This window comes from Mixophyes fleayi, chromosome 11, assembly GCF_038048845.1.
Source record: "Mixophyes fleayi isolate aMixFle1 chromosome 11, aMixFle1.hap1, whole genome shotgun sequence".
NCBI lineage: Eukaryota > Metazoa > Chordata > Amphibia > Anura > Limnodynastidae > Mixophyes > Mixophyes fleayi.
Window position 1 is genome coordinate 73,542,295 of NC_134412.1, and position 17,212 is coordinate 73,559,506.

Consider the following 17,212-nt stretch of genomic DNA (forward strand, 5'->3'; position numbering starts at 1 on the left):
GGAACCGTTGGTGTAAGGCCGTGAGCGATGTGAGCTGGGTTTCTAATTCAGCGATGCGTGCCAGTTCGACCTTACGTCTGGCGGCTGACAAGCCAATCAGTGTGCCACGAATGGTGACCTTGTGGGCCTCCCAGAGGAGAGTGGGGGGAGATGTCCGGGGTGGAGTGTAAGGAGATGAAGTCCTTGAGTTTGAGATAGAGGACACTTGGTCCGGTCTCAGTAGGATGGTGTCATCAAGGTGCCATTTGGTGGAAGAGGAGCGGGGCGGGGAAGTGTAGTTTCAATAGAAACCGCTGTGTGGTCATACCAGGTTATCGGAGGTTATGTCTGAGTCAATGAGAGTTTGCGTAATGTGTCGGTCAATGTGAGTATGTAAGTTGTGGGGGGCTGGGTAGTGGGTGTATTGTCTGCCTGTGGATGGGAAAGGTGCCATGAATCATGGAGGTTATGAGATTTAAGCAATGAAGCTAGGTGTCTTGATTCTCAATGAGAGAAGGAAGGGGTGGAGAACATGGAGGAGGGGTCCACATCGGAATTCGGCGTGGTGTTGAAGTCTCCACCCACTATAATATGACCTTGGGCTAGGGAGGCCAATTGGTCAAAGAAGCCAGCGAGAAAGAAACCCTGAACCACATTAGGGGCATATAGAGAAGCAAGAGTGAGCTTGGTGAGACCAAGGGATCCCACCAAAATGAGATATCTGTCCAGTGGATGAACAAAGAGAGATTCTAGTGAGAAAGGCAGATTGCTGTGTATAAGGATGGTGATGCCCCTTTGTTTACTATTGGTAGAGGCATAGTAAATGTGAGGGTATGTCTTACAGGTCAGTTGTGAGTGGGGGGTCTTAAAGTGGGTCTCTTATAGGAAACGAGATCTGTACGGTGTCTTTTGAAATGTTGGAGAGACATGGTGCATTTTGTAGGGGAGTTCAAGCCATTAGTGTTCAGGGAGAGAGCTCTAAGAGTCATGTAGGATGTAGGCACAAAGGGGGTAGAGGAAGAACAGTGATTTCAAAGTGGACAGGGAGAACAGGAAAGAGGGCGAGACCAGTCTCCCAAAGGAGAAACAAGTCCAGGCTAGAAATGAGAGGCACAACATAGGTACCGGAAGTGAGAGGTAGAGGCTTGGGCAGCCAAAACAAGGTAAGGATGGGTCAAGTAACCAGAGAAGAGCTGCAGGAGCGAGACAGTTGAGTAGGAGCATTAGAGAAGAAGGAACATAGAAAGGAGAAAAGCAACAGAGATATTCTAAACAATGCAATACAAGGCAACAACAATATTGTATACGTTGTCAAGGAGGAGAAAAATGAAAATCAAAGAACACACACAAAAAAAGCAAATAAAAACACATTTTATCGAACAGTCAACGTGAATGGCAAAAATTCTAAATAGTATCAGCATGCAAACGAAATACAGGAGGGTCGCTGCCAGCGCGAACACAGGTAGGACAGCGGGAGCCAGATTCTGCAGAAATATTAAACAGAGTGGGATTAAGCTTGACTGCCCAGTCTTGCGCAGAATATGCCCATATATTTATTGATAAAACATATATAAAATAGTTGCAATATAAATATGTGTAGACATATGAATATACATATATTGTGGCTCATAAACCATAAACAAACAGAATATCTCCGGTAAAGCTATATCTATAATCGTATTAGCTGGTACTAGATAATTGACAGAGGGTGTTCCTCTCTACACCCACCAGCTGAAAGGTAATCCAAATGTATATAACTACAAAAATATTTCATAGGATTGAGTATAAATAGTTCCATAGATCCATCTTGGAGGTGTAATTATGTAAAAGATATATCGTCAATGTTAAACGGACAACATCAGTTAGCTGACAACCGCATGAAGATCAAGTGTGACTGAACGGTAATCCACACACTCCCGATACAATAACAGCAGGTAAGTCCAGCAAAGAATGAAGGTGATCTTGACCCCTGACGAGTCTACTCACCGCCCCAGTCGCAGACTGATAATAGACGAACCTTTTACCGCATTCGCGGCTCTTGTTGAATGTATAAGCGCCGGAGTCTGCAGAGTAACCTATAAGCGCCGGAGTCTGCAGAGCGTCAATTATCTAGTACCAGCTAATACGATTATAGATTTAGCTTTACCGGAGATATTCTGTTTGTTTACGTTTTATGAGCCACAATATATGTACATTCATATGTCTACACATATTTATATTGCAATTATTTTATATATATTTTATCAATAAATATATGGGCAACTTCTGCACAAGTCTGCTTTTCTTAAATTCCTTGTATGTTAACAGAGGGTTTGCGCTACCTCTATTGAGTTGCTGCATTTGATGCCTAGTATTTATAGGTTGTTTAATAACCTATATGTCTGCAGAGTTTGTTTGACCGCCCAGTGCCATGCGCCACAGAGAAAATCCCAAGTCATGTGTGCAAAAAAAAATGAGACTTAAGAAAAATTAACGAGGTAGAGTAAGATGTATATAAAACACTGCAGTGAAAAATAAAAAAGGAGAGATAGAAGAAAACATGAGAAAAGGCACCAGTTATTAAAGTGTCTACTGTATATCCGTAATCTGAACAGTATTCATACATGGTAACAGTCAAGTAGCAACACATGTTAGCAAAATCCTAATAGGAACACCGCCATGACAGTGGTCAACCAGTAAGGTATGTTAGAGAAATTCTAGCAATAACATTTAGGACGAGGACCAGTCTGCTTGTAGGGGATGTTTATTTGGTGCAGAAGGCATTGAAAAAGATGATCCCGAAGAGTCAGTGAGTTTCAGTAAATGTAATTGTTCACACCCTTGTGTGGGAGTTTTGAGTGAGTGTGATTTTCGTGAGCGAAAGTGAGCTGAAATGGAAAACCCCAGCGGTACCTGATACCAGCAGAACACAGGCATTGGGTGATGGTCACAACGCTTCTTCAGCGTGATGGGAGAGAGGTCGTGGAATAGAAGTGGAGAAATCCCGGAATAGGAGACAGTCTGCTGGTCACGGGAAACCCCAAAAATCTGTTCCTTTGCTGAATAATAATGTAAGCGTACTATAACGTCCCGAAGAGGTAAGGATGGTTGAGGTTTAGATCGGAGAGCCCGATGGGTACGATCTAGCCGAAAGTCAGAGGCAGGTGTATCAGGGACCAGGGTAGAGAAGATGCCTTGTAGATAAGATGGAAGATCATCTGCCGAGATGGACTCAGGGATGTTTTTGAGTCTAATAACGATTTTCCTGAGGCTAAAGTGGGTAGGGGACCCGTCTTACTGCTCCTGGAGAACATGCTGGGCGTCTGTGGTTGTGATTTGTTTTTCTGCTTGTGCGCCATGAGAACTGAGACGAGCAATAAGAGTCAGAGATAATGAAAGAAAGAGTCAGCAGAGGTGCCAAGATGAGACTGTAACTTCAAGGTTGTAATACAATGAGCAACCCGCTCCCGCTAGTTAGTGAGGGTTAGATCAACATAGTGAGTCCAGCGTGTTTTGTGGAAGTGTCGTCAAGGTGTGAAGGCCTAAAAACACCTGGTATTGGTGTCAATATTAGGGAATGGCAGAGCAGATTACGTCCATAGTACGGCAGACAAAATATAATTGACTGGAGAGGCAGAGTGATGGGCCACCCCGACAGCGATGAGGCGAGGACCAGGTAGCTAACTGATGATCGAGCTATTCGTGTGCCAGATTTTCTGCAATAGACCTGGATATGGGCCCCAGGATGATAGCTCGGCTGTCCCAACAGTGTGAGAGCTGTGCAGCCACCAAGGGATTGCCGTTGTGCCCCCTGCTCTGTCAGGTGACTGCAATGCCACAGTAGAGATTGGTGCTGCCGTGTGTGGAGTATGCCGACAGGAAGTCCCGCAGCACAAATGGAAGTCCAGCGGCGAAAACAGGAAATCCAGCGGATACAGTGCTGACAGGACTGGAGACTGCAGCTAAGGTGTTGATAGTAGTCTGCAGTGCCCGGAGGGAGCCGGATGACTTAGCGCAAAGGTTTGCGGGCAAATTCACTCTAGGGAAAGATCTCCCAAGTAGGCAGAGTGTCGCAGGCTTGTAGGGACTCAGATTACAAGTCAGTCCACTCGGAGGCCAGGACGAGGGTTGCCCGGGCACTGCAGAGCTGTGGAAGCAAGAGGAGGCATTGTCCCAGCAAATTATCCCTGCAGGGGGTCACAGAGGATTCTGGTGCGCCAGAGAACCAGACTCAGAGGATCAGCGTGTGGAGGCCACACATACAGCTGGGCGGGTGTGAGGAATGAAGTTCCACGCCGTAATGGGCTTAGAGAGATTTGAGTGCCTGACTGTAGGGTCCACAAGTGTAAGTGAAAAGCCGCTACTTTACTATTTTATGAAGAAAAGGCAGTTATAGGTGACCTCATACACCTTGGGGGCCAGGCCCTCTAACCTTCAAAAGGGCCGCACATTACCCATAATCTTAGTAATATGTTACAAAAATACATTTAATCACAGAAAGAGACACCTATCTGTAATAACATATCAGCAGGCATTTTACACTAGAGTTACAAGTTATAACAAACAAATTTGATAATAAAGCAGAAAAGAGCTGGGGCCGCAGGTGAAGGCTCGGAGAGCTGCATGCGGCCCTAGGGCCGCCTCTTGCCCATCACTGCGAAAAGATACAACAGAACATCTCAATTATTATTTTATTTACTTGATCCATCTTTATATGGAAACAAGAATTTAAACTCTGACTACATTAAGGAAAACTACACAGAAGAAGTCACTTTGTCTTTAAACTTTGTGAGAAATATTCTTAACCACATTATTAACTTTACTTGGATGTATACTGCGACATTTATATGTATGAATTGTCAATGCAAAGAAACTTGAATTGATTATTGATTTTAATAACAAATTTATTTTATTGTTTTATTTATTTATACATTAATGTCCAACAATTTATAAAAAAAACCTTAAAGCCTCCATCAAGCCCGGCCATACCATCTCACTTCTTATCTTGAATGCATTGCAAACAGATTTATTAATCTTTGGGTTTGACACATCTATATATTTTAAAAACAGTAATAGTTTATATATTATAAAAATCACATTATCATTTACAGTCACATTGTGCTTTGTGACAACAGAAAAACATAGATCTCTGGAGCCTGGACATTCTCTCTCCAGACAGAGCTCAGAGAGAGCCTTTTAATTGGTGTTAGGTTATATCTAGTCCATCCAAGTTCCATCTGAGATATCCTAGATCCAAGACCCATGATGGGTTTGGAAAACACTAGTGGAACTTTTCACTCCGCAATAACCTTCCCTGGACTGTTTATATCCCTCCAAACCAACAATGGTGACAGCGCCCATAGTGTACAGCGCTTCATCATAGATGCCTGCTTAGGGCACTCCTTGTGACACTACGCCATTAGTGTAGGAAATGCAGCTAATAAGGAAAAACGATTGTGCAAAGTCATCAGAGTAGCCAATTTCACTGCTCTATGTGATCAAAAGAAGACGCACATTTTGCAAATAAAGTCCATTGAGGTTCCCATCTGATTGATTTGTGTGAGAATTGTGGAAACCCTCAGAGCAAGTGATATTTGCTCACTGTACCTCTTTAGATAGCCAAATATTTAGTATATTTAATCACACGATAATAAAATATACTTGGCATTAACCAAATTACTGAAGTACTGATTAGCGACGTCATAAAAATGTGGTTCATTTCTGTAAACTGTAAAAAACTGTCATTTCAGGACTCCTAAGAATCGAATATATTTCAGAATTTGACAGTAGGCTGTGCCAGATGTGTTATGTTGTTCCCTCCTCTTGCACTGGGAAACCCCCTGTTAGCTCTTTAAAGCGCGGTGTATGTCATGATTCTCCCGATCTTCTGTATTTTTCCTAGGATAAAAAAAACAAAACATTTTAAACAAATACTTTTTCACATACGTGGCAATAAAATGGACGTATTACAATTTGCTTTGAATAAAAACTACAATGTCCATTTTTAGATCATCATATCTCAGAGTCACAAATCACAATTATGCTGGACATTGTAGTTTGCCAGACAAGTGTATGATGTGTATGAGAAGTATGTGTGATGAGAAGTGAGTGACACGTGTTGGGGATGACTGTAGACATTTATGACAAGTAGTACAAAGAAAAGTTTGACTCTGCCTATATCAACCAATAAGATTCAATCATGTTTTCTAGTGCAGTGAATAAATTAAAAGTAATCATCAGATTGGTTGCTATGGGCAACACCAATAATTATCCTTTTCAAAGGTTTTTAGTAAGGAATGACAAGTTATGAAGGATGACATTTAACAGGCTTAAATATAAAGAACAAACCTTGCAGGAGATAAAAAGTAATTAAGGGCTGGAAAGACAAAGGGGTATATTTACTAAACTGCGGGTTTGAAAAAGTGGAGATGTTGCCTATAGCAACCAATCAGATTCTAGTTCTCTTTTATTTAGCACATTCTACAAACTGACAACTAGGATCTGATTGGTTGCTATAGGCAACATCCCCTCTTTTTCAAACACGCAGTTCAGTAAATCTAGGCCAAAGTGTAAACGTAAGGAAAGATCAGTGCTCTTTATTAGAACATACAATTTCCTTCAACTTAAAAAAAAGTACACCAAACAACACTCACCATTCTGACTACTGAAATATAAAGTCATGGCCAAAAGTTTTGAGAATGACATAAGTATTGGTTTTCACAAACTTTGCTGCTTCAGTGTTTTTAGACCTACTTGTCAGATGTTGCTATGGTAAACTGAAGTAACATTACAAGCATTTCATAAGTGTCAAAGGCTTTTACTGACAATTACATTAAGTTTATGCAAAGAGTCAATATTTGCAGTGTTGACCCTTCTCTTTGAAGACCTCTGCAATTCACCCTGGCATGCTGTCAATCAACTTCTGGGCCACATACTGACTGATGGCTGCCCATTCCTGCCTAATAAATGCTTGGATTTTGTCAGAATTTGTGGGGTTTTGTTTGTGCACCCGCCACAAGTTGTCTTTGGGATAAAGGTCTGGGGAGGTTCTTGGCCATGGACCCAAAATTTCGATGTTTTGATCCCCGAGACACTTAGTTATCACTACTGCATAGTTCCGACCATATTTAAATCCAAGCGGATCTCACAGTTCTATTAGAATCTGAGTGTAAGTACACTCTGCCTACACAGCTGGGTGTAAGTATACTCTGCCTACACAGCTGGGTGTAAGTATACTCTGCCTACACAACTGGGTGTGAGTATACTCTGCCTACACAGCTGGGTGTAAGTATACTCTGCCTACACAGTTCTTGCCGTCTGTAGACAGAAACAACAGACTGTATGGTGTTGTGTCTTGTCATTGAAGTTTAAAGGGGAATTAACAGAAAACAATAAATGGAATGTCTTATAGCATTATCTTAATTACCAAATGTTTAAAAGAAAAATTCTTGAAAAAAAAAAAGTTTCACACTTGGTATAATTAATGTTGGGAAACTTTGATCTATGGGGATGAGCAGTTGGGTCATCAGACAACGCAAAGAAAAGTCCTAAACGGGTCATTCATCACCCAACACACTGTTTTTACTTGGAAAATATCACGAAACACACTGTAATCTTATTTTGTTGTTATTTTTTTACATGTGAAGAAAACTTGCTGCATCTTAATTATGATATCAACTAGGGATGATCAGGCTCGGTTTTTTGAAAACTGAGCCCCCCCGAATTTAGGCAATCCGAGGACCGAGCCCTTTTGCGCGTCCGCAGAACTGAAATCGAGGCAAAACGTCATCAACCGGTCATTGGATCTCGTGAGTTTTGGATTCCATAATTATATGCCATTTCTGATAACACCACTAATATTGTGAGTGCATTACAGCGGGGAGAATTCAATCACATTCCCTGTTTTGCTCACACAATCAACTTGGTGGTACAGAGCTCTTTGAAAAATGACAGGGACGTGCAGGAGATGCTGTCTGTGGCCCGAAAAACTACAGGACATTTCCGTTATTCTGCAACATCATGTAAAAGATTGCAGCAGCTACAAGAACAATTTAATTCGCCCTGCCACCAACTGAAGCAAGAGGTGGTGTCACGGGCACTAGGAGTCTTTACCCAGGGATCACCAGATGGTAGGCTTACCAGAGCAATGTAGATGGTAATAGGGTACTCTGGTAGCTGGGTGATCACGGAACATGAAATGATGACCGATGAGATGCTCTGGAAAGTCTATGACTAGCAACACTGGTAATAATGAGGTAATGATACACAGGGAACTGTATGGACAAGGACACGTGAAGGTAGTCAGTGGTCTGCGATAGCAAGTTGTACCACCGCTATAGTGAGGAGGAATGTCCAACAGAGACAAGGAGGTGATGAGAGTCAGCGGTCTGCGGGTAGCAAGTTGTACCGCTGTCTGAGTGAAGGAATGGAATCCAAGTGGAGGTATCCAGGTAGTCAGTGGTCTGCGGTAGCAAGTTGTACCACTGCTATGTGAGAGGATAATGGAACAGGTGATACCGGAAACAGGGATCAGTGGTCTGACATCAGCAAGTTGTACCACTGCATATATATGTGAGGAGGTGCACGGGGAAAGACTGCAACACAGGATATATACAGGCACCTTATACACGATCCACAGTAATATGCACAATATAGGTATATATATATGTAAATGACTGATCAGGTCTGCAATCTAGAAAGTCTCTTGAAGAAGTCCAGCACAATGATAACACAGTCAATGATGACAATAGACTCAGCGGATAGCAGACTCCAGAGAGAACCAAACACAGTCCAGCAAGATATGCAATACACAGCACAGTCAATGAGAAGTATGCATACCGTGGTTCAGCAGTAGCAGTCAGATGGGATTGCAGCGGTACCTGAGCGGCTGGGGACCGACTGGATAGGAAGTCCCTGGATAGGAGAAGCAGCGGTCTAGCAGGTGCAGCGCACAGGTGAGTAGACCGACAGGGACACGAATCCACAGGAGTCAGCAACACGTGGAACTGGACTCATAGGAAACCCAGGAGAATGGAGATGATCCAGCAGAGGGTAGTGGAAGAGATACAAATCCAATGCTGACAGGAGGGTAGAGGCCAGAGGAACACGTGAAGGCGTGGAGAGTGGATCAGCAGGAGATGGACGATAGCGCTGACCACAGCGGCAGGACTCAGCGGCACACGGAGGTAACCAGTAGCAACCACAGGAACCAACAGCGATGGGAAACAGGAGTGCAGCGCAGGGCAGGAGCTGTAGATCACGAAGTGCAGCAGATGGTAATGAAAAGCGGCAGTCTCGAGGAGGACACAGCAAAGATGAGATGAGAGTGTAGTGCACGGAGGCAGCGGATAGTAATGAGCTGGCAGTCACGATGTTGAACACAGGCGAGTTGCAAGCAGGAGACTGTAGTGCACAGAAGCAGCGGATAGCAGTCAGCTGGCAGTCACGATGTTGAACACAGGCGAGTTGCAAGCAGGAGACTGTAGTGCACAGAGGCAGCGGATAGTAGACAGCTGGCAGTCACGATGTTGAACACAGGCGAGTTGCAAGCAGGAGACTGTAGTGCACGGAGGCAGCGGATAGAAACCAGCAAACAGACTTGATGAGAAGCAGGTGAGTGAGGTAAAAGCTGGAGTGCACGGAGGCAGCGGATAGCAATGAGTAAACAGTCACTTAGATATAAAATAACGATGAAGTGGTGTAGAAGACTGTAATGCGCAGAGGCAGCGGATAGGAATCAGCAAACAGTCATGATGATACAGTTGATGGTAGAAGTGGTAAGGAACCACAGTAGTAGAAGTGGTTAGGAAACCACAGGAATCAGCAGCGCTGAATACACGAGTAATACAGGAACACCTTCAGAGACTCATGAGGAATGAGACTCCAAGATCAGGCAACGTGGTAGTGACCACAGGTGCTTAATATAGGGAGGTTGCCTGATCTGCCAATTAAGTTAAAGGGGTATACACTGAAGTATAGAAAAGGGCTGCGCATGCGCAGACCCTCAGGATGGTGGACGGCCACGGTTCCTAAATGTCCGGGAAGAGGCACTCACGGTCCGGTGAGTGACAGTACCCCCCCTTTTAAAGGTGGGCACAGAACGCCTGGAACCGGGCTTGTCCGGATTTTTGGAGTAAAACTTCTTCAAAAGGGCAGGAGCATTAAGATCTTCAGCTTTGATCCAAGAGCGCTCCTCAGGACCAAAGCCCTTCCAATGAACGAGGAAGTGGAGGACTCCTCGCGAAATTTTTGCATCTAGTACCTCGGTAATCTCAAAATCCTCCTCCTGATGGACTTGAACTGGCTGCGGAGCTGAGGGAGGAGTTGAAAAACGGTTGATAATAAGAGGTTTGAGCAAAGATACATGGAAGGCATTAGAAATCCGAAGACTCTTAGGAAGAAGGAGTTTCACACATACTGGATTGATAACTTGAATGATCCTATATGGACCAATAAAACGAGGGGCGAATTTCATGGATGGAACCTTCAAACGAATATTTTTTGTGGATAACCAGACACGATCTCCAATTTTTAGTGGTGGAATAGCCCGCCTCTTCTTATCAGCGAAAGATTTATATTTGACAGATGTCTTCTTCAAACAGGTTCTAACCTGAGACCAGATATTTTTAAAGGTCTGACAAACAGTCTCCACCGCAGGAACTTGGGTGGGCGGGAGGGCAGGAAATTCCGGAAAAGACGGATGGTGACCGTAGACCACAAAGAATGGAGTTTTGGATGATGACTCATGGTACATGTTGTTATGGGCGAACTCAGCCCAAGGGAGTAACTCTACCCAGTTGTCTTGATTGGCTGATGAAAATATCCTTATAAAAGTCTCAAGATCTTGATTGACACGTTCGGTTTGTCCATTGGATTGTGGATGGTAAGAAGATGAGAGTGCTAATCGTATGCCCAAGGTTTTACAAAGGGCTCGCCAGAATCTGGACACGAATTGTACTCCTCTATCAGACACAATCTCAGATGGACATCCATGGATACGGAAGATCTCTTTAATGAAATGTTCAGCCAGGATAGACGAGGAAGGCAAACCAGACAGAGGGATGAAATGAGCCATCTTCGAAAATCTGTCCACTACCACCCAAATAGTGTTATGGTTCTTACTAGGTGGTAAGTCAGTAACGAAATCCATACTAATATGGGTCCATGGTTTGGACGGAATGGGTAGTGGTCGCAGCAACCCTGCTGGGGTTCTGCGGGAGGATTTGAATTGCGAACATAATTCACAGGAAGCAATGAACTCTTTGACGTCTCTCCTCATTGAAGGCCACCAGTAACTTCGAGAGAGGATCTCAAAAGTCTTGTGTTCACCGGCGTGTCCAGAAAAACGAGAGGCATGGAACCACGAAAGGATTTTCCTCCTTAGAGTAGGAGGCACGAGGGTCTTCCCAAATGGTAGCGTTTTGGTGGATGAAGCAGCCAGTGAGATACATTTGGGATCTAGAATGGTATGGTTGGAAACCTCTTCTATATCAGAGGACGTAGCAAAGGCTCTAGATAAGGCATCAGCTTTTTTGTTCTTGGCAGCTGGTTTGAAGGTAATTATTAATTCAAAACGGGAAAAGAAAAGAGACCATCTTGCTTGACGAGGGTTCAAGCATTGGGCAGACTGGAGATATGACAAGTTCTTATGATCCGTGAAGATCGTCACCGGATGGCGAGCTCCCTCCAACAAGTATCTCCATTCCTCTAATGCGGCTTTGATAGCCAGTAATTCCTTGTCTCCGATGGTATAATTCTTCTCTGCGGGTAGGAGACCCCGAGAATAGAAGGCACAAGGGTGGAATTTTTGCTGTTCCGAGCGTTGGGAGAGAATAGCTCCTAAGCCCACATTAGAGGCATCTACTTCTAGAAAAAAAGGGAGTGTCACATCAGGCTGACGAAGGATTGGAGCCGAAGAGAAGGACTCTTTTAATGTTTGAAAGGCTTGAATAGCCTCAGTAGACCATTGCTTAGGATTAGCCCCTTTACGGGTCAGGGCCACAATAGGAGATGCAATGGAAGAAAAGTCTTGAATGAAGCGTCTATAGTAATTGGCAAAACCTAAAAAACGCTGGATGGCACGAAGAGTAGTTGGCTGGGGCCAATGTAGTACAGCATTTACTTTGTCAGGATCCATCTTCAGACCAACTCCGGAAACAATATACCCCAAGAATGGAATCTGGGGTAATTCGAATGAACATTTTTCTAATTTACAGAACAATGAATTCTTCCGTAGCCTGGAGAGGACTTCTGCCACATGTTGGTGGTGAGAAGGCAGGTCCTGTGAAAAAATCAATATGTCGTCCAGGTAGACGACGACACATACATATAATAAGTCCCGAAAAATCTCATTGATGAAGCCCTGAAAAACAGCGGGGGCATTACATAGTCCGAAAGGCATTACCAGATATTCGTAATGCCCGTCTCTGGTGTTAAACGCCGTCTTCCATTCGTCACCGGAACGGATTCTGATTAAATTGTAAGCACCACGAAGATCCAACTTAGTAAAAATACGGGCTCCCTTAATGCGGTCAAATAGCTCAGTGATCAACGGAATGGGATACCGGTTCTTGATAGTAATGGCATTGAGTCCACGAAAATCTATACAAGGGCGTAATGATCCATCCTTCTTTTTGACAAAGAAGAACCCAGCTCCAGCGGGCGAGGTGGAAGGTCGAATGAACCCACGCTGGAGGTTCTCCCGTATATATTCAGATGTAGCTTGAGTTTCAGGTAACGAGAGTGGATAGACCCGGCCTCTGGGAGGAGTCTTGCCAGGAAGAAGATCAATCGGACAATCCCAAGAACGATGAGGAGGAAGACGTTCAGACTGAGCTTTATCAAAAACATCGGTAAATGAAGCATATTGAGGAGGGAGTCCCGGTGAAATAGCTGAAATGGAAGCTTGCTGTACCTTGAGAGGAATGACTTGGGAAAGGCAATGATGGTGACATTCAGGCCCCCAAGACGTGACTTGAGGGGTGCGCCAGTCAATCTGGGGAGAGTGACACTGAAGCCATGGAAGGCCTAGGACAATCGGACTTGTCGTAACAGGAAGAATTAAAAACGATATCTCTTCATGATGCAGAGCACCAATCTGAAGGGTTACTGGAGACGTACTCTGGGTGATGAGACCGTTGATGAGACGTGATCCATCGATAGCCGTCACCGTAATGGGAGTTTTTAAGGTAATCATTGGTAGAGACCATTGATTAACTAACGATTTGGAAATAAAATTTCCTGCTGCTCCGGAATCAATCAATGCCTGTGACTCAAAGGTCTTGGTAGCAAAGGAAATAGTCACATCAAAAGCGCAGACTTTAGATTTCATAGACGATGGAGAGGACTCCAGGGACCCTAACTTCACCTCTCCAGAACTAGTTAGGGCCTGGCATTTCCCGATCTCTTAGGGCAGGAGCTGAGGACATGAGTGGAATCAGCACAATAGATACAGAGTCTATTCTTGACTCTTCGTTTCCTCTCCTCAGAAGATAACTTGGAACGTCCAATCTCCATGGGAATCACAGCGGGTGACACTGGACGAAATTGAGGGTTAGAGCGAAAAGGTGCTTTAGCAGAAGTCGTTTTCTCAGCCTCTCTTTCACGAAATCTCATATCAACACGATGGCATAGAGAGATCAAATCTTCAAGTGACGAAGGAAGCTCTTGGGTAGTCAGTGCATCTTTAATTTTATCGGAAAGCCCCTGCCAGAAGGCGGCAACTAGGGCTTCAGTGTTCCACTGAAGTTCAGAGGCTAAGATCCTAAATTGAATGACGTACTGGCCTACAGTATGAGATCCTTGTCGCAGACGGAGGATGCTGGAAGCAGCGGAGGTCACCCGACCTGGTTCATCGAACACACTTCGGAATGTAGAAATGAATTTGGCACTATCTTGTAATATTGGATCGTTCCTCTCCCACAGAGGGGAGGCCCAAGCCAGGGCTTGTCCTGAAAACAAAGAGATAAGATAGGCCACTCTGGAACGATGGGTAGAAAAATTTTGAGGTTGGAGCTCAAAATGGACTGAACATTGGTTAAGGAAACCCCTACAAGTTTTGGGGTCTCCATCGTACTTTGACGGAGTAGGCAGGTGAAGCGTGGAAGCTATAGACACCTGGGATGGCAATGGGGAAACGGAGGAAAGCACAGGAGCTTCAGTAGTAGCTGTCACAGTCTGTCCAGATGTTCCTTGGGAGGTTAATGACTGATAACACTGAAGTAACAGCTGTTGGCGGGCATCCTGTTGCTCCACACGGCTAACCAGATGTTGCAGCATCTCTTTGGCGGTAGGTTCCACATCTGGGTCTGTCATGGCCTGATCTTACTGTCACGGGCACTAGGAGTCTTTACCCAGGGATCACCAGATGGTAGGCTTACCAGAGCAATGTAGATGGTAATAGGGTACTCTGGTAGCTGGGTGATCACGGAACATGAAATGATGACCGATGAGATGCTCTGGAAAGTCTATGACTAGCAACACTGGTAATAATGAGGTAATGATACACAGGGAACTGTATGGACAAGGACACGTGAAGGTAGTCAGTGGTCTGCGATAGCAAGTTGTACCACCGCTATAGTGAGGAGGAATGTCCAACAGAGACAAGGAGGTGATGAGAGTCAGCGGTCTGCGGGTAGCAAGTTGTACCGCTGTCTGAGTGAAGGAATGGAATCCAAGTGGAGGTATCCAGGTAGTCAGTGGTCTGCGGTAGCAAGTTGTACCACTGCTATGTGAGAGGATAATGGAACAGGTGATACCGGAAACAGGGATCAGTGGTCTGACATCAGCAAGTTGTACCACTGCATATATATGTGAGGAGGTGCACGGGGAAAGACTGCAACACAGGATATATACAGGCACCTTATACACGATCCACAGTAATATGCACAATATAGGTATATATATATGTAAATGACTGATCAGGTCTGCAATCTAGAAAGTCTCTTGAAGAAGTCCAGCACAATGATAACACAGTCAATGATGACAATAGACTCAGCGGATAGCAGACTCCAGAGAGAACCAAACACAGTCCAGCAAGATATGCAATACACAGCACAGTCAATGAGAAGTATGCATACCGTGGTTCAGCAGTAGCAGTCAGATGGGATTGCAGCGGTACCTGAGCGGCTGGGGACCGACTGGATAGGAAGTCCCTGGATAGGAGAAGCAGCGGTCTAGCAGGTGCAGCGCACAGGTGAGTAGACCGACAGGGACACGAATCCACAGGAGTCAGCAACACGTGGAACTGGACTCATAGGAAACCCAGGAGAATGGAGATGATCCAGCAGAGGGTAGTGGAAGAGATACAAATCCAATGCTGACAGGAGGGTAGAGGCCAGAGGAACACGTGAAGGCGTGGAGAGTGGATCAGCAGGAGATGGACGATAGCGCTGACCACAGCGGCAGGACTCAGCGGCACACGGAGGTAACCAGTAGCAACCACAGGAACCAACAGCGATGGGAAACAGGAGTGCAGCGCAGGGCAGGAGCTGTAGATCACGAAGTGCAGCAGATGGTAATGAAAAGCGGCAGTCTCGAGGAGGACACAGCAAAGATGAGATGAGAGTGTAGTGCACGGAGGCAGCGGATAGTAATGAGCTGGCAGTCACGATGTTGAACACAGGCGAGTTGCAAGCAGGAGACTGTAGTGCACAGAAGCAGCGGATAGCAGTCAGCTGGCAGTCACGATGTTGAACACAGGCGAGTTGCAAGCAGGAGACTGTAGTGCACAGAGGCAGCGGATAGTAGACAGCTGGCAGTCACGATGTTGAACACAGGCGAGTTGCAAGCAGGAGACTGTAGTGCACGGAGGCAGCGGATAGAAACCAGCAAACAGACTTGATGAGAAGCAGGTGAGTGAGGTAAAAGCTGGAGTGCACGGAGGCAGCGGATAGCAATGAGTAAACAGTCACTTAGATATAAAATAACGATGAAGTGGTGTAGAAGACTGTAATGCGCAGAGGCAGCGGATAGGAATCAGCAAACAGTCATGATGATACAGTTGATGGTAGAAGTGGTAAGGAACCACAGTAGTAGAAGTGGTTAGGAAACCACAGGAATCAGCAGCGCTGAATACACGAGTAATACAGGAACACCTTCAGAGACTCATGAGGAATGAGACTCCAAGATCAGGCAACGTGGTAGTGACCACAGGTGCTTAATATAGGGAGGTTGCCTGATCTGCCAATTAAGTTAAAGGGGTATACACTGAAGTATAGAAAAGGGCTGCGCATGCGCAGACCCTCAGGATGGTGGATGGCCACGGTTCCTAAATGTCCGGGAAGAGGCACTCACGGTCCGGTGAGTGACAGGTGGTAACAAGGTGGAATTCCACCCTTTATATGCTTCTGAGGATAGAGGAACAGCGAAAAGCCATCCACGCTTACTCTACAAGCCATGACATTGGGAAAGGAGAGGGAATGTATTTTAGTCCAGCGCAGTAGAGATTATTTTTCGTGTTGTGCAAGGTGCTGAAAGCATTTGAAGTAGTCACTTGTGAAGTGAGTTAAGAAACTGCTAGCTTGAACCTAGTGATTCCCTTAATTAGGCTTTTGGAAAAGCAGCTTGAGAAATTGAAGGAGGAGATGAAACAAAGCAATTATGCTAAGTATGTCAGACTTGTAGATCAAGTACTTTATTCACTTCGCCAGGATCCAAGAGTTATCAACATCTTGAAATCGGATCACTACATTTTGGCGACTGTGCTTGATCCTAGGTTTAAGAGCTATGTCTTTTCTTTATTTACAACTGACCCAGATTTCAAGAGATGCAATGAGCTCCTGGTGAGCAAGTTGACAGCTCAAGTGATATGTGACACGTCGCGGTACCCTCCTTCAGTTTCTCAGGCAACTGCTGCTAAGAAAAAGCTTTTCCAAGAGACCCAGGGATGATGCACATTAGTCAGCACAACATTTTGACCAAAAGAATTGACCAACAATTGTGACACCTCTGCCGTAACTCCACCTGATCCTACTATAAATGACAGCATACAAATAGACACGTATGACAGTCCCTTTATATACTGGATGGAAAAAAAGCCTCCAGTGTGTACTCAGAAAAAGTGTTCAGCACAGCTGGGAACCTTGTCAGTGATCGGCGAAGGAGGCTTCTTCCTAAAAGTGTGGAAAAGATGATGTTCATCAAAATTAACTATCAATTCCATGAGGAAGACCTTTATATCAAGGTAGAGAGACTTCTGCAATGGAGGATTCCAGCGGGGATGAATTTATATTGTGTGAGGATGATGTACACACTG

At 44.8% G+C, this 17,212-nt stretch overlaps 1 protein-coding gene across 2 annotated transcripts in view; it reads right to left on the minus strand.

Moving 5' to 3' along the window:
* Positions 1–4,901: 4,901 nt before the first annotated feature.
* The window catches only part of LOC142108005 (tumor necrosis factor receptor superfamily member 14-like), a 102,607-nt gene continuing 90,296 nt past the window's right edge, over positions 4,902–17,212 (minus strand). For both annotated transcript variants that reach the window (XM_075191699.1, XM_075191700.1), the window contains exon 7: positions 4,902–5,856. In XM_075191699.1, the coding sequence (XP_075047800.1) occupies positions 5,810–5,856 (47 nt within the window). In that variant the 3' untranslated portion in view covers positions 4,902–5,809. The remainder of the gene's footprint in view (positions 5,857–17,212) is intronic.